Raw genomic sequence first — 14,339 nt, 5'->3', positions numbered from 1 at the left:
ATTTGCAGAAGTGTCTAGCTTGGCGAGAACTGTTGTTGGTGTAGCCGAGGATTCCGTGCGGGTTCGACGTTGCAAGCCACCCGATCTTACGTCAATGTTTGCGGCAGGTCATGACACGCCGATTTGTAACACTCGGTGAAGAAAAAGCAGCAGGGCAAGCGAAGGTGCCGTGGCGTGAAGGCTGTGGCACATGGTACCACATGTTACCGCCATGGATGATGCCTGTCGTGCTGCTCTGTAGTGTGGACGCCTGTTACACTGAACGCTCGCAGTTCACATTCACAGCGCAGAGGCACAAAGACGCCAATAGTCGCTGTGCTTGCAGCTGGGGCCCTCTGGTGATGACTGTGATGACTGTGGATGAGCGTCTGAGCGCAATGTCAGGAGCAGACACGGTGCAGATCGCGCAGCTGAGGCAGGAATAGGCGACCATGGCGCGCCTTTGATGACAAGGAAGCGAATGAAGGAGTGAGTGAATGAAGAAAGATGACCCAGGCGCCAATGCAGCTAACAAGACACCGGAGGCTTGTTGGTAGCGTGGACGAGATCGTTGGGTCGGTACCGACTGCTCACGCTTGACTTGACAGCGGCGCAGCGCATTGCCCAGGTGGTCCTGGCACGGGCCCAAGCAGACAGACGAGGACGCATCCCCATCCAAGATTTGGAGCTGCAGTGTTGCACGAGACACGTGTAGGCGTCAAACGGCGTGGGTACCAAAGAAAGGATTAGAGTAGATAGGCAGGTAGAAAGGGAAAACGGTGAATTGAGGAGTTTTGGTGCGTGCCCTGACGTAACCCCGAGGGTAGCACGACGTCGGAACCAAGCGTGGGAGAAATGGTCGTCTGGTGACAAAAAGTGGCCTGACGAGTGCCTTGAATGCCAGCAGTGCTGATCATTTTTTCAATGAATGAATGATGAATGCTGTGAATGCGTGAGTGATGAGACGCCGAGGCGATGCCCATCTCGATCAAGTCTTTGCTGGCAGCGCTGAATGGCCGGGAGTCCATCCGCGCCCCCCGCTTAATTTGATCGTGCCGCGCGCCGGCCGATTCAGATGCAAAAGCCCCTTGTTATCGTGGAGATTCCCGATAGCGCCGAACAAGTCTCGTCTGTCTCGTCTGGCTCGTCTCGTCTGCCCTCGTTTGGGGGTACAAACTGTCTCGCTAGCCGTCGAGGCGGCGAGGGGGGGACCGCTGTTGATGCCCAACCGCGCTGCAGCATCGACATGTTCGGTACCGACCCTGTGCTATTTGCGAGCGAGTGACGGCCACTCGTCCTCTCTCCCGAAGTGGCGCCAGCGCGCAGGCAGGGCTTGTCTGGTGTGGGTGTGGGTGACAGCCAGGGGATGCATGAGGGAGCTTCTCTCGGTTGCATCTCGATTACATGCCGCGACGATAATTCGTTCCAAAGCCCCGGGCGTTTCCCCAAGAGGACTGGGCCCATCTCTACTCGTGTCCGAGGCGCCTCCATTCGCGCGGATAGACGGTCGCGATGCATGGCCCTGGTCTTAACGGCATCGGATCGAACACACACTGCACACACACACACACACACACACTGCCATCTCTTTTGTCGTTGCTGTGCTGCTGCTGCTGCCCGGGCGGAGATGGCCCCGTCAGTCTTCAGGTCTAGTACAGTGACAGTGGCCTCGACGGCGCTGATCTTTGCGCCCCAAAATAACCCCCTAGCCTCCTCGTCGTCGTCTCCTGTGCTGTGCTGCCTTCATTCAATCACTTTAGGGGGGCGCGGCGATCCGATTAAGCCAGCGTTGGCCAGGGTTGCTTTCGCGTGCCGCATATCCTTGCCCGCTGAGTCGAACGCTTTAGGGCGGCTGCTGCTGGAGGCCCTGGCAGAGGTAACACCTCTGGTGGACACCCACATCCTTGCTGGGGCAAACAAGACGTGCCGTATCGTATCCAAGTCTGTCTATCATCCTGGCCCGCTCCTCTGCAAAACCTCGTCACACACCCACAAACCACTCGCTGCCGCCGCGGTTCATCTCCGATCGCATCTGCTCTGGCCTGCACTCGTCCTCACACCATGCTTGCAGCAGCATGCTTGTCTGCTTAATGAGGCGCTGAATCCGAGTAGCCCTAGTAGCGTAGCCCAGCCATCATCATTGCCATTGCTGCTACTGCTGCTGCTGCTGCTGTCAGATCACGGGATTGGGCCTTCTGCAAGTCGCTCTTTCTGCCCATGTCACACCAGACGAACCCTCCTACACATGCTCCAGCACGTCCGCGCAAGCCCAGAAGCACCGAGAGCCACCCACCGCAAAGAGAAGGACACTGAGTTTGCCGTCATTGACTCTCGTACCCACCCGGACCACCCCTCCACGGCCCTTGTGCCTGCGCGACACTACGTCAGCCACACCAGCGACAGAAGAAGAAAACAGCAGCAGCAACCACCGCCAGCCAGCCGAGCCGTTGTGAGAGAGAAGAGTAGGACCCTGTCCGCCGAATCTGAGAGCCTCTCGGCACATATACCCACTGAGAACTTGGACCTGGCCACTTTCACCCTGCTATCCTGAGCTATCCAACAGAATTGCTTGGCTGCGCCGAGGAAGGAACGACTCGCCGCGCGCTGCTTGACGTTGAGCGGGAAACCACATAAGGCCCGGGAACCACGATCCCCGTCTCGCATCGCTTCACATCGTCTCGCCGCCGCCGCCTCAGCAGCTATCGAGTCGGCCATGGAGACATTAGACACTGCCAGTAGGCAAAGGTCCGTTGTTTGCTCCTCTGGCCGCCCCTCCGCCGTCGCTTTCCGTCTGCGTACCTGTTCGCTAACTGTTTCGTTGTAGTGTTGGTCTTCCCTCGATAAACCATCTTGACGCCGCCGACAAAGTCAAGCGAGAAGAGGTGGATTACCAGAGAAAATATCCCACAGCCGCCATGGTCAGTCCGTTACACCCTTTCGCGGGCCCGTCGCATTTGCATGCCAATCACCAATCGTCGCCCGCCAGCGCAGTATCCGCCTCGCTTGGAGGCTTGCTGTCTCCCCCAGAATCCAGGCGAACGTCTGGTGATGAGAAGGAATCACAGCGACCGACGGCCCGCCAGTCGTTGCCGTCAATACATGAGGCCCTAGGGACGGAGCAGCCGCTGTCATTCCCTGCTCCGGTACAGCCAACTTCTGCTCTAGCGCCAGTTCATCAGCATTATCTCCCGCTTTCTGCGACCTCTTCGCCTTCAGATCAACGAATACGAAATTTCCCGCCCGATTTCAACAGTAGTCAGGGACCTACGAATCCTTTTTCACATCCAAGAAGCCCATTTTTGGGCACTTCAATCTCGCAACCGCCGCCGCCGCCGCCTCAGACGCAGCCCGAACCACTCCCTCGTCCATCTTTTGCGGCCCCTCAGCATAACCCGAAGCTGCCGACCCTCCATCCACTAAAGACTACGCAGTCCCCTCCAATGAGCGTTGCTCGACCAAATATGCCCTACCCCTCGTATCCTCCGCCACCAAGTACTTACGAGAATCCTGCCCCTCAATCAGCGGGACCCATGAACCAACATTATTCCTACTCCCAATATCCCCCGAGCTATCCGCTTTCAGCACCTTCGGTGAGCGCGCCCAACTCGGCATATCCACCATCGACCTCGACCTACTCTGCCCCACCACGCTATCCCCCACAGCCTTGGCGGGACAACTCGGAGATGGTTCGTTTGGAAGATAAGAAGATCAATCGCGCCAGCTTGGCACCCTATGGTGAATCGGTTAAGCGACATCTTGAAAGCTTCGACCTAGAGGCTTCGCTTAATGAGGTACTTGGCTTGTCCTACTTTTGCTCGCAATTCCACTAACCTTGCTAGATGGCCGACGGCTCTGGTCGCATTGGTGAATTCTCCAAAGTCTACCGACAAAGAGCACACGAGAACCAACGTATTGGTATGACGCCACAGTCAATGCCCAGGCTGGAAGAGGTCGACGATATGCTCAAGCAAAGTGAGAGAATTCAAATGTCACTTCAACGCATGCGGGACGTCGTTCTCAACAATCATCAAGCGAGCATGGTAGAACCACCACGAGATCCATATCGACAAATGAACGGATACGATCATGATGGCCTAAGCAATTACGGTGACGACGGCAAATCTGTCAGCGGCTTCGCTGGTGGCGACAATAAATCCAGAAAGCGAGGTGTAAGTACCTCTTTTGCGATCTGGGGATCAGTCAGTGTTAACGCTTGTGAACAGCGAGCTGCTCCACCAGGACGTTGTCATAGTTGCAACCGTGCTGAGACGCCAGAATGGCGCAGAGGACCCGACGGCGCCAGAACCTTGTGTAACGCCTGCGGTCTTCGTAAGTCACAGCTCAGCATTCAACAAGCGTTCGTAGACTAATCTTGACCCAGACTATGCGAAATTAACCCGCAAGATGGGTGGCAAACAAGCCATGACGAGTTCGAATCTACGGCCTAAATCGCTTGACCACGGGTCGCCAGCAATGTAACCTTTTGTCTTGCTGACGTTGATCAACAAGTCAGTTTGGCTCTTATATTTCCTCAGGACCGACCTCTTTGACACTATCGACGAGCCGGTTGAGTACATACTTTTATCGACATTTTCCTTGGATCTCTGGATGGCATCGTGAGCTTCTATGCTCTTCATCATCGCGGCAGCGTTTGGGCGCAGGATTATGCTTGCATTTACAGGACGGACACTTTATCTGGATTGAGCCTGTTTTATTAGAGACAAATGCTCTATACCATCTCCTGGCTCGGTGGCAATGTACATCAACTCATACGCATCTCACACGGCGAACACCAACCTTCCAACACCCCATTTGATACCAATACAACATGGGAACAAGAGAAGGTCGTCGGGCCGACAATCGTACCACCTCGGCCATCACCAATCAACCACGGCCGCGTTCCCCGCCGCCTCTCTAACTAGAGATTGTTTCTTCCCTTAGAGGCCTATGCATTTGTTTATAGTTTGTCATTTATACTCTGTCTCTTTTATTCTCAGCAGCAGGTTGCATGCTAGCATACACTGGGCTGGCTGACGGCGTTTCCTGTACTCCACCATGTTGGCCGGTGTGGTTCCATCATAGGGTCGGCGTTTGGCGCGAGGGATAGCGCTTACTATCGGACGCTGCGATCTGTTTTCTTGTATCTTTGCACGACACGCACTTTGCTAGAAGTGTATGAAGCCCTCGGGATGTTTTGACAGGCGTTCGCAAAGATACCATGTGGCTTTCAGGCCTTGCAACGTAGCAGCTAGTTGCAATTCATCGACCAACTCTTCGCAAAGAGTTGTTTTCCCGTGTCCGTATCCATACACGGCTTCTACGCGTTTCTCCCTTGCACCGCACAAGTCATCCTCATCCTTTGCTAGTAGCTAATAACGCAGGCTCGACCGAATATAGCTCCGTGCTCCTGGGGTTGAGCCTGACCCGCCGAGGCCCGTCATGTCGGGTTCCAATCATATCATCGGTACCATTAAAGCGCATTGGGGCGACGGTTTGCCACCGCATCTAAAGCCTCAAGGCACTTGTCCGACTTGAGAATCTGCAAAACGCCTAGAAGAGCGACGACACGATAACCTTGTCATTCAGTGTGCTTTCGCAGGCCCAGGTCATGCAGCGCGCAATGGGCACACGGACGATCCTGACCACGACGGCACGCGTAGTAGCAACCGAGGCTGGACGCGGTACCATTGCGGCGGTTTCCTCAATCACCTACTTGGGGAACGCGAAGACGACGTGTACCAACTCACATGAAACCTTGCAAAGGGAAGAAGAGGTCGCTTATATTGTTGAAGAGTAGACTGGTCGTTTTTGTTTTGTTTTGTCTTGCTTTTTCACGCCCCCATGCATGTTCGCTGCAGGTGTCATGCCACTGCGGCCCGGGGACAACGGTCCCGGAAGACGCCTTTGTGGAGGCTAAAGGTTGAGATATGCAACAGCTTCACCGATACCGTCTATCACCAAGCAGGATTTGTTTCCTCTCTCCCGAGCCAGTTAGAAGGGCTTCGCGCGCGATAGCTGAGGTGGATGCACGTGGACAGGCGAGGCACAGCGGTAGGCAAGGCGCTCTTCTTGGGATACGGCTGTCGCACACGAGATATCAGCCCGTGCTTCCTGGCTTGCTGTCAGTGCCTCCAAGCACGGTGGTGCAAAGAACGATCGATGTGTGTGCCCACGAAGCTCAGGATGGGGGGCGAGGTGAGGTTGAGGTTGTTGTCCACGGGTGCCCATGCTAGCTCTGGCTAAGCGTCATCGGCAAGCGGCAGGGTTTTCCGTGGTTGGAAAAAGCATAGCCTGCCTGCACACTGCCTGCACCTCACAGCACTGCATTAATAAGCCATAGAACATCCGATGCTAGCCTCGCAATCGCTTCCCTATGTCGGCCATGTAGACAAATTATCCTTACTTGCTTCCAACTGCTCCCTCCTCGGCGACGATCGTCACCACGGCTAGAAAGGCGAGGCGCTGCAGCTGCACGAAAACTGCAATCGCCTGGGGTCCCGCCAAAAAGCCCCCCGCTTCCCGCTAAAGTGAGATAATTATCTGCAGTGCTCCCCGAACACATCCCCCGCTATCGCCGTTCAAGAGCAGAAACCACCCATTCACACGTCTTCTGCCCGAGCCAATCGAACCTTATTGCACGGCAGGGCTGTAATTGGCGATGGGCTTGCTGTGAGACGCTGTACCAAGTATTGTCGCCGTCCCCGCTAATGTCATGTGAAGTGCCCTGGGAACGCCGCTTGACTGGCCAGAGGCCAAGCAAGTCGCCGGTCAAGTCAGGTCATGGGGAATCGAAGTACGCTGAATGAAAAATGTTGAGCGAGGAAACGGCTACTAACGTCATCAACAGCAACTACTCGCCATCTGGCGAAACGCAAAAGGCAAAGAGCGAGATGCACTACTTTGGGGAGACGAGGTAGAGCTCCCACATCATGTAGCCAGCATAGGGCCCGGCCCGAAACTGATCGACGTCTAGATTGAATACCTAGTTGTATGCTACGACCAGGATAATCACAAGGTCCGGCTGTCTCTTCGCCAAGCGGATATCCTGGCTGCACTGGCTAGCGATGAGAAGCTTTTACAGCAAGGCGGAGGCGTGTCTGATCTAGTAACAGGAGATGCCGGGTGAGGATAGAAGCCTATAGTTCATGATGTGTATTGACCCTGGCAGGGCCACGGAGAATCCTGCTCCAGTCTTCCATCCCGAGTTTGGGAGGTTCATGCTCGAAGCAACCCCGGGGAAACCATGGGGCATCGGGTTCAAAGACCTCCTTGACGTCGAGCCAAACATGAAATGGAGACGAACCATAGCCAAGGACCACATGGCGGAGACCGAGTTTCCCATCACATTAACAACGTTTCCCCGGCTCGGATCAGCTGACTGTATCGTCCCAAGTTACCCAGTCTCGGGACCCAAGCTACGCTCCCAATTCGTCCCGGACGAGATTGCTAACCCCCACATCCGCTTCCCGACACTAGCGGCGAATATCCGCTGGCGAAGAGGAAGGAAAGTGGAGGTCAATGTGCCTGTGTTCAAAGACGAGAACACGCCGTGGCCGTGGAAAGACCCTACGGTCAACTATGATCTGCACCAATGGCCTGAAGACGACGATGTTCGCAACGGTGCAGCCAAGGATAACTACATCCACATGGACGCAATGGCTTTTGGCATGGGAAGCTGCTGCTTGCAAATCACTTTCCAGGCGAGAGATATCGAGGAGGGGAGGAAGATGTACGACCAATTGAGCCCGTTGGGACCTATCCTGCTAGCGTTGACGGCCGCAACACCCATCTACAAGGGCTTCCTTGCTGACACAGATGTCCGGTGGAATCAGATTAGCAGAGCTGTAGATGATCGTACACCTGAGGAGATTGGGGAGAAGGTATGTTTACATGACTTGACTTTGTAGCGATTTGCTCATCTAAGATAGCCACTCAAAAACGACCGGTGGCGGCTCCCAAAATCCCGCTACGCATCCAACTCTACCTACATCTCGCAAGACCCGCGCTTACGGCCAGAATATCTCGACCCCGACCTAATCGTCGACACTGACATCAAACAACGCCTTGTGGAAGGCGGCATGGACGATCTGCTAGCAACCCACTTCGCCCACCTCTTTATCCGCGACCCCATTGTCGTCTTTGCCGAAGATCTCGAAGAACTGGATCTCACAAACGCCGACCATTTCGAAAACCTGCAGTCGACAAACTGGCAGCACATGCGCTTCAAGCCGCCGCCAGCCGGCTCCGACATGGGCTGGCGCGTCGAGTTCCGCCCTATGGAGATCCAAGTGACCGACTTTGAGAACGCGGCGTTTTCCATCTTCATCGTCCTGCTCACGCGTGCGATCCTGTCGTTCAATCTGAACTTTTACATTCCCATCACGCTGGTGTCTGAGAACATGGAGACGGCGCATATCCGCGACGCCGTGTCGACGCAAAAGTTCTGGTTCCGCAAGAATCCCTTCTCATCGCACAAGTCCAATGGCAACGGCAACGGCACGTCGTCGAGTCCCGGCGGCGAAACGCAGGCCAGTCGTCCCGCCACGCCGGTCGGCCCCGTCGAGGATGAATACGAGCTCATGACCATCAACGAAGTCATCAACGGGCAGACGTCGACAGACGGCGGCTTTCCCGGCCTCATCCCGCTGGTCGAATCGTACCTCAACAGCATGAACGTCGACGTCGAGACGCGCTGCGACCTGGCCACGTACCTCGATCTCATTCGGAAGAGAGCAAATGGCACGTACTGGACGGCTGCGAAGTGGATCCGCAATTTTGTCGCGACGCATGAGGCGTACGAGCGGGACAGTGTGGTTGGCGATGAGATTACGTTTGATCTTGTCAAGGCGGTCGAGCAGATTACCAAGGAGGAGGGCAGAGATGGGCTCGGGAGGGAGATGCTGGGTCTGCGACGCTGAGGGGGTTGGAATATCATGGTTTCGAGGGTAACTGTGCTGCTCAGTGAGTTTTACCTCTAGATGAATAGAATGGCTAGTTGGCTAAATCTAAACAATATGGGTATCAGTCTCTTTACGCCCATGCTGCTCCTTGCTCATCACTCACGACAATGACGGGTGAAGAGAGTATAAGTATTGAAAGTAAGACTCTGAATATCGATAGATGTATTGCATTGCATTCCAAGCCCTTGTCCAGCCGCAGAACGCCCTCAAAGTAAAGATAAGATCAGACTAGCTAGTAGTAGCCCATCATCGAACTAATGCCAAAGTCCCCATCACACTAGATCCTGTGCTATGAAACGCAAACTATACCAATCAAGTCAGCGAGCTGCAGCCATTTCGGAACAAGGCGAAGCAACTTACCATAGCTAGAGAGGAAAAGCAGTGACCAGCACCATCCATCTCCCTCTATGGCCACATTTCGCTTTTTTTCGATTCGAGCAGAGCGGCTCACATGACTGCGCACTGCATGCCGCCCATTGGCATCTCAACGAGGGACGGAAGCTTGTCGCACACATGCCCGCTGGTAGCTGCGGCGTGTGTAGTCCTGAGGGTGGTACTCATCGATGACGAGTTGGTCTTGAAGTTTGGTAGTGAATGAGAAAGGGCCGTAAGGGGCGCGAGTTTGTAGGCCAGGCTCATCGCTGGCTTCTTCCAGGTCTTGAGGAGGATGTCTGGGTCGGCGAAGGTGGACATGGTGGCCGTGATGGAGAGGCAGGAAGCGTACAGCTGAGCTGCGATGAGAGTGAGGTAGAGAACCGACATGGTGATTGACGTCGGGAGTGTTGGAAGGATTTCGATGATGGAAAGATATTGCAGCTATAGTTCTCTGTGCTGTCAGGAGTAGCGTTCGGTTGAGGTTGTTTGTATTTCGTTGGCTATGCGTCAGAGCTCGAGATGGAGAAGGTCGTTGGTAATGGTGTCTGGAGAGGAGAAGAGGTGGACTGTGGGAGGTTTATACGCTCATGGGCAGCAGCGTTCTTACCCTTACCATTGTTGTGTGTTTACCATTGTAGTCGCGATTTTGATGGACGTGGTGGGGCGAAGATGAACAATCGCTACGTCGTTGCGCTCGATGCTATTGTTCTACACTCGTACTCACGATGGATTAAGCGGGGATCTTGAAAATCTACTGTACAGACCAGGCGGCGAAACGGTGCCTTGTCATGAGTGGTATGTGTGCTCTCTTTCTTTGAGGAGTTGCAGCGAGCTCTCAAACTTCTTCTCATTCTACAGATAGGAAAGGTGTAGCTTAGTGAACGATAGCTAGACTCAGTCGCGATGAGTCGAGTAAAGAACTGAAGTGAAAGTGAAGACGAAGGTTAACACCAAGACATGATTACCCGACCACATGCATGCTGAGCTTATCGAACTCGTCTGACAACTATCATGTGCAGTCACTCATGTATACTCCCATCACGTCAGGAGTCGCATTACGTGGAATGAGCCGGCCTCAGGGCTGAGCGGGAGCGGGGTTGAGGTGTTTGCAACCATGCAAGGAAGTCCATGTCAATCTGACGCGGTTCCTGTCACAGTGGTGCTGGTGAACCAGGAGTAGCTTTCCCTTGTACTGGGACGTGATGATGGTGCGATCGCATTTCGGTATTCTAGTTATCCCAGGCCCGAATCTTACGAGCACGCGTAGTCAAGTGTGGACGGGACCGTCTTGCGGCAAGATATCGATCTGCAGCCCTGACTAGCTGTCTGTTGGCTATGATGTGCCTAGCCTACGAGATGTGCGGGCAAGCAGCATTGCCGAGTTCCAGTGCCTCGGAAGGAATCGCCAATGCCACGAAAATAGGAGCACCTGGACGTTTGGGCGTTGCTGCAGGGAGTGGTTAGCGAGATGAGACGGCGCCCAGGCCGCGTTAGTTGAGACGTTTCAGGCGTGGACAACAGGGCAGACCCGGCGATGAAACGGCATCTAGCAGCACAAAGGGTGGCCACGCGCGAGGCGATTTTCGAGTCTTGAAGAATACGAGGGCGAAAAGCGGACGGGTGGGAAGCAAAGAATGGAGCATTTGTGGGCGTTTGGCAAGGCTAGCAACGTGGATATGCAGACGGCAAGGTTGCAAAGAAGGCGTGACTGCTTAATGGTTCGGCTAGCTCCTCGTACAGGGAATGCAATGCACGCGGAGAGAGAGACGGACATTTAAGATGGGCTTACGGGCGACTTGAAGCCAGGGTCATGCAATGGTGCAAAGTCGGCCTTCGTATTCATTCATGCGTGTGCTGGTCAGCATCGAGGACGCTGTTCCCATTTGCACTGACTCCAACGCTGTTGCTGATGCTGATTGAAGAATGGATGCTGGATGGATGGATGGTTGGGCTGGGTGTTGGTGGTATTCTTAGAAAGCGAACCGTCTGTGGCCCTCGAGGGCGCTGGCCACTCATGGCGTCCAGGCTGGGTTTTGAGCGCGTAGCCGCCCGTTGGTCGCTACCAACGAGTGGCCGCGAATGGCCAGTATAGACGCTATCGATTTGGTGGAGCACGTCTTGCGGTGTGCTCTGCACATGCCGCTCGAGCAATGAGAGGGCGCTGTTTCGCATCAGTTGTTTGCTGTCCTCGATGGACCCTTGCTAGGTGTCTTGACGCTGCCGTGGTGGCGATCGAGGGCGGCTCTCCAAGGCATTTCCTCTTGTTCTTCGTCGACATTGACGATTGATTTCAAGCATGAGATACAGGGCAGACGAAGGAGATTGAGCGCAAATCACCCCCAGGAACAGGACCAGGGCAGGGCGCAGTGGTGCATCGGTACCAGCGTTTCAAGCGGGCCTCCAGCTCGTCTGCAGACCATCAGGGGCCGCAGATGGGATGGGATGGATGTCGACGCTAACCGCTTCTGCAGGGCCTCGCCGCCAACGAGGGCAGGAGCCACTCGCCTTTCATATAGCCTCCCACCCGTCCACCATCGCTCCTTCCTCGCTGCTGCTCGTTCGCCTTTTTGCTCCTGGCCCCTCCACCTCGCCCTTTCCTCTCTCCCCCCCTCTCCACCTCACGCGCTCTCGCTCTCTTCTTCCCAGCCAGTGCTGCTACTGCTTCTACTACTACAACTACAACTACTACTACTACTACTACTACTACTACATCTTCTACCAGCTCCTGTTCTTTGAGCCCGCTTTATCTCCTCCTAATCCTCGCTTTCTTTGAGCGCGCCAGTCCCGTCGCTCCTGACCCCGCTCGTGACTGCTCGAGTGTCTTCAGCTCCAACTGCATCGCCCATCGGCCGGTTTTCGATTATACCTCTACCTTACCAACCAAGATCTGTACGATCCTTAATCTCGTAATCGCCAACCAACTTCCCGCGTCTGCCCCCCCGAGCAAACGCCCTGTACATCCCCCCACCCCCGCCCCGTCTGCTCATCGATTGCGCCGCCCAACACTCCTTCTCGGCCTCTTCGATCACGGATCGTGTCCGGTTTTCCCGTTCGATTCCATATCCTTTCACGTGTGCTCCGCGCATCCCTTTGTTGCCGCCTAGCGCTTTGTCCGCAACTTTTCGATAAATCACCACAATGAGCATGGACGCTGGCGGTCTTGCTCAAATGACATACAACAACTTCCAGGCCCCAGGCGGCTTCGGCGGCCCTACCGCGAGCTTCGGATCTCGTGGCAAGGGTGCTGCGCTGAAGCGTCTCAGTGTCGCCTCTCCGCCCAAGGTTGCCTCCATTGCCGAGGACTCGGTCGCGACTCCTCGCACGAGCCGCTCCCATCTTCTAGCTGGTCTGCGCACTGCTCCCAAGACCCCGACGTCCGCCCAACCTCCCGCGTCGGCTCCTTATTCGCAGCGACAGCACAACATTGGTGCTAACAACACCAACCGCTATCCCAGACAGGGCTACAATGGCGCGAACCAGGCTGTCCCCCAGACTGCCATTGGCAACAGCTTCACGGGTGCCAACCAGTTCAACAACCAGCAGCCAGCCCTCTATGACCAAGTCCTGGCTCCTCCCTCGGTGCAGTATGATGACGCGGAAATGGATCCTAGCGTCGCTGCGCAGCTATTGGCCACAGAGATGTATCTCGCCCAGAGACAGCAACAGCTTCAACAACAGCTGCTTGCCCTGACTGCGCAGCAGTTTGGCGGCATGAACATGAACGCCAGCATGCGCCAGTCGCAGCAGTTCTCCAACCCATCCTTCACGCCTCAGATGAATGCCTACGGTCAGCAGTTCCAGAACACGCCCGCTATCCAGGAAACTGGTCAACCCGGCGTCTACCTCGTCTTCAACCAAATGACTGGCCAGTACCAATATGTTGTGGACCCCAGCTTCCAGCACGATGACGGCGGCAACGTTCAGGCTCAGAATGGCACATCCAACTTGTCGCACTCGCCACCCCCGCCAACTCCCAACTTCACGTCTTCGCCGCCAAAGGGCAGCACCCCAGTGCTTCACGTTTCTCCACCCAACGAGGTGAACCCCAGCCCCTGGGGCTCGCGCAGTACGTCGCCCCCCAAGAAGTCCTCGACGCCGCCTCAGGACGTTGTACCACTTCCGCCGCCATCCGCCAACGCTTTCCGCCGTGGCCACAAGAAGAATCTTTCTACTCTTGCCGTCGATGCCAAGGCAGACACGCCTGAGGGCCCTCGATCTGCCTTTGTCCGCCCTGTCGGCTTTCCTGCTACTCCGATGACCGGCACCTTTGGCCCTGGTCAAGCACGAGCTGGAGAACACCCAGTCCGTCAGCCTCGCAACCCTCCTTCGATCGAGGAACTCAAGGAACGCCCGACCACCAAGCATGAGGGCAGCAAGAACTTTGCGACCCGTCAACGTCGACAGGCCGTTGGTAACCTTGTACGAGCTGGCATCGGCCGCCGTGCCCACCGCACTAGCAGCGGCAGTGCCTCTCCCGACAGCGAGAACTTCCCATCGTCCGACAACGACTCTGACAGCGTTCGAAGTGGAGGAAGCGGCAGCCTTTCCGGCAAGCCCAGCATTGGCAGTCTGCGCGCAGCTGCCAATGGCGCCATCGGCTCAGAGCGCAAGGCCTCCAAAGAGCGCTCCCGCGACCGGACTCCTATTGATCGTTCCTACACCGCGAACAGCGTGAGCAGCGACGATGGCGCCTCCATCGGAGGTGGCCTAGTTGATATCCGCCCGGAGGAGACATACGGTGAACGTCGCACCATGCCAAAGCTCGTTCTTACCAGCGCCGAGAAGCGCAAGAGCACCTTATTTTGAGGAGCCAAAGATGGTGTGGAAGAAAAAACTCTAGGGCCTTGATTCCCTATGTGCATATTACCGCGGCACCAGCTGCACTGTTACGGCCCATTACGACTTTTTCCTTCGCTGTTGTTTTGTTTACTGCATTCGGTCGTGGTCAACTCATTTTTTCAATATCACGATTACCCTTCTTGTCTTCTGTGGAAGATCCACTTCTTGTCCTTCTTGTTTCCGAAC

General features: G+C 55.4%; 5 protein-coding genes across 5 annotated transcripts; 4 read left to right on the top strand and 1 right to left on the bottom strand.

The window, feature by feature from the left end:
- Positions 1-1,348: 1,348 nt before the first annotated feature.
- K460DRAFT_91367 (uncharacterized protein) lies at positions 1,349-2,795 on the top strand. Its single transcript, XM_040938803.1, has one exon. The coding sequence runs from the start codon at positions 1,496-1,498 to the stop codon at positions 2,528-2,530; it is 1,035 nt and encodes a 344-aa protein (XP_040792025.1). The 5' UTR covers positions 1,349-1,495; the 3' UTR covers positions 2,531-2,795.
- On the top strand, positions 2,612-4,596 carry K460DRAFT_91359 (uncharacterized protein). Its single transcript, XM_040938802.1, has 4 exons — positions 2,612-2,724; positions 2,804-3,770; positions 3,819-4,308; positions 4,361-4,596. The coding sequence occupies exons 1-4, from the start codon at positions 2,693-2,695 to the stop codon at positions 4,456-4,458; spliced, it is 1,587 nt and encodes a 528-aa protein (XP_040792024.1). The 5' UTR covers positions 2,612-2,692; the 3' UTR covers positions 4,459-4,596.
- Positions 4,597-6,591: 1,995 nt separating this feature from the next.
- On the top strand, positions 6,592-9,090 carry K460DRAFT_365340 (putative glutamate-cysteine ligase Gcs1). Its single transcript, XM_040933159.1, has 6 exons — positions 6,592-6,648; positions 6,700-6,772; positions 6,827-6,892; positions 6,953-7,101; positions 7,148-7,859; positions 7,908-9,090. Exons 1-6 carry the CDS (start codon positions 6,638-6,640, stop codon positions 8,895-8,897), a joined length of 2,001 nt encoding a protein of 666 aa, XP_040792023.1. The 5' UTR covers positions 6,592-6,637; the 3' UTR covers positions 8,898-9,090.
- A 138-nt stretch (positions 9,091-9,228) lies between these two features.
- K460DRAFT_354303 (uncharacterized protein) lies at positions 9,229-9,701 on the bottom strand (the record flags this gene model as incomplete). The annotated part of the gene is made up of 3 exons (XM_040931777.1): positions 9,229-9,242; positions 9,300-9,304; positions 9,391-9,701. The coding sequence occupies 3 exons, from the start codon at positions 9,699-9,701 to the stop codon at positions 9,229-9,231; spliced, it is 330 nt and encodes a 109-aa protein (XP_040792022.1).
- Positions 9,702-12,452: 2,751 nt separating this feature from the next.
- On the top strand, positions 12,453-14,120 carry K460DRAFT_354302 (uncharacterized protein; the record flags this gene model as incomplete). Its single annotated transcript, XM_040931776.1, has 1 exon — positions 12,453-14,120. One exon carries the CDS (start codon positions 12,453-12,455, stop codon positions 14,118-14,120), a length of 1,668 nt encoding a protein of 555 aa, XP_040792021.1.
- Between the last annotated feature and the right edge of the window lie 219 nt (positions 14,121-14,339).

This window comes from Cucurbitaria berberidis (assembly GCF_010015615.1).
Source record: "Cucurbitaria berberidis CBS 394.84 unplaced genomic scaffold K460scaffold_2, whole genome shotgun sequence".
Classification (NCBI taxonomy): Eukaryota; Fungi; Ascomycota; class Dothideomycetes; order Pleosporales; family Cucurbitariaceae; genus Cucurbitaria; species Cucurbitaria berberidis.
Note: the sequence above shows the minus strand (reverse complement) of the source record. Positions and strands in the feature narration are given on the sequence as shown.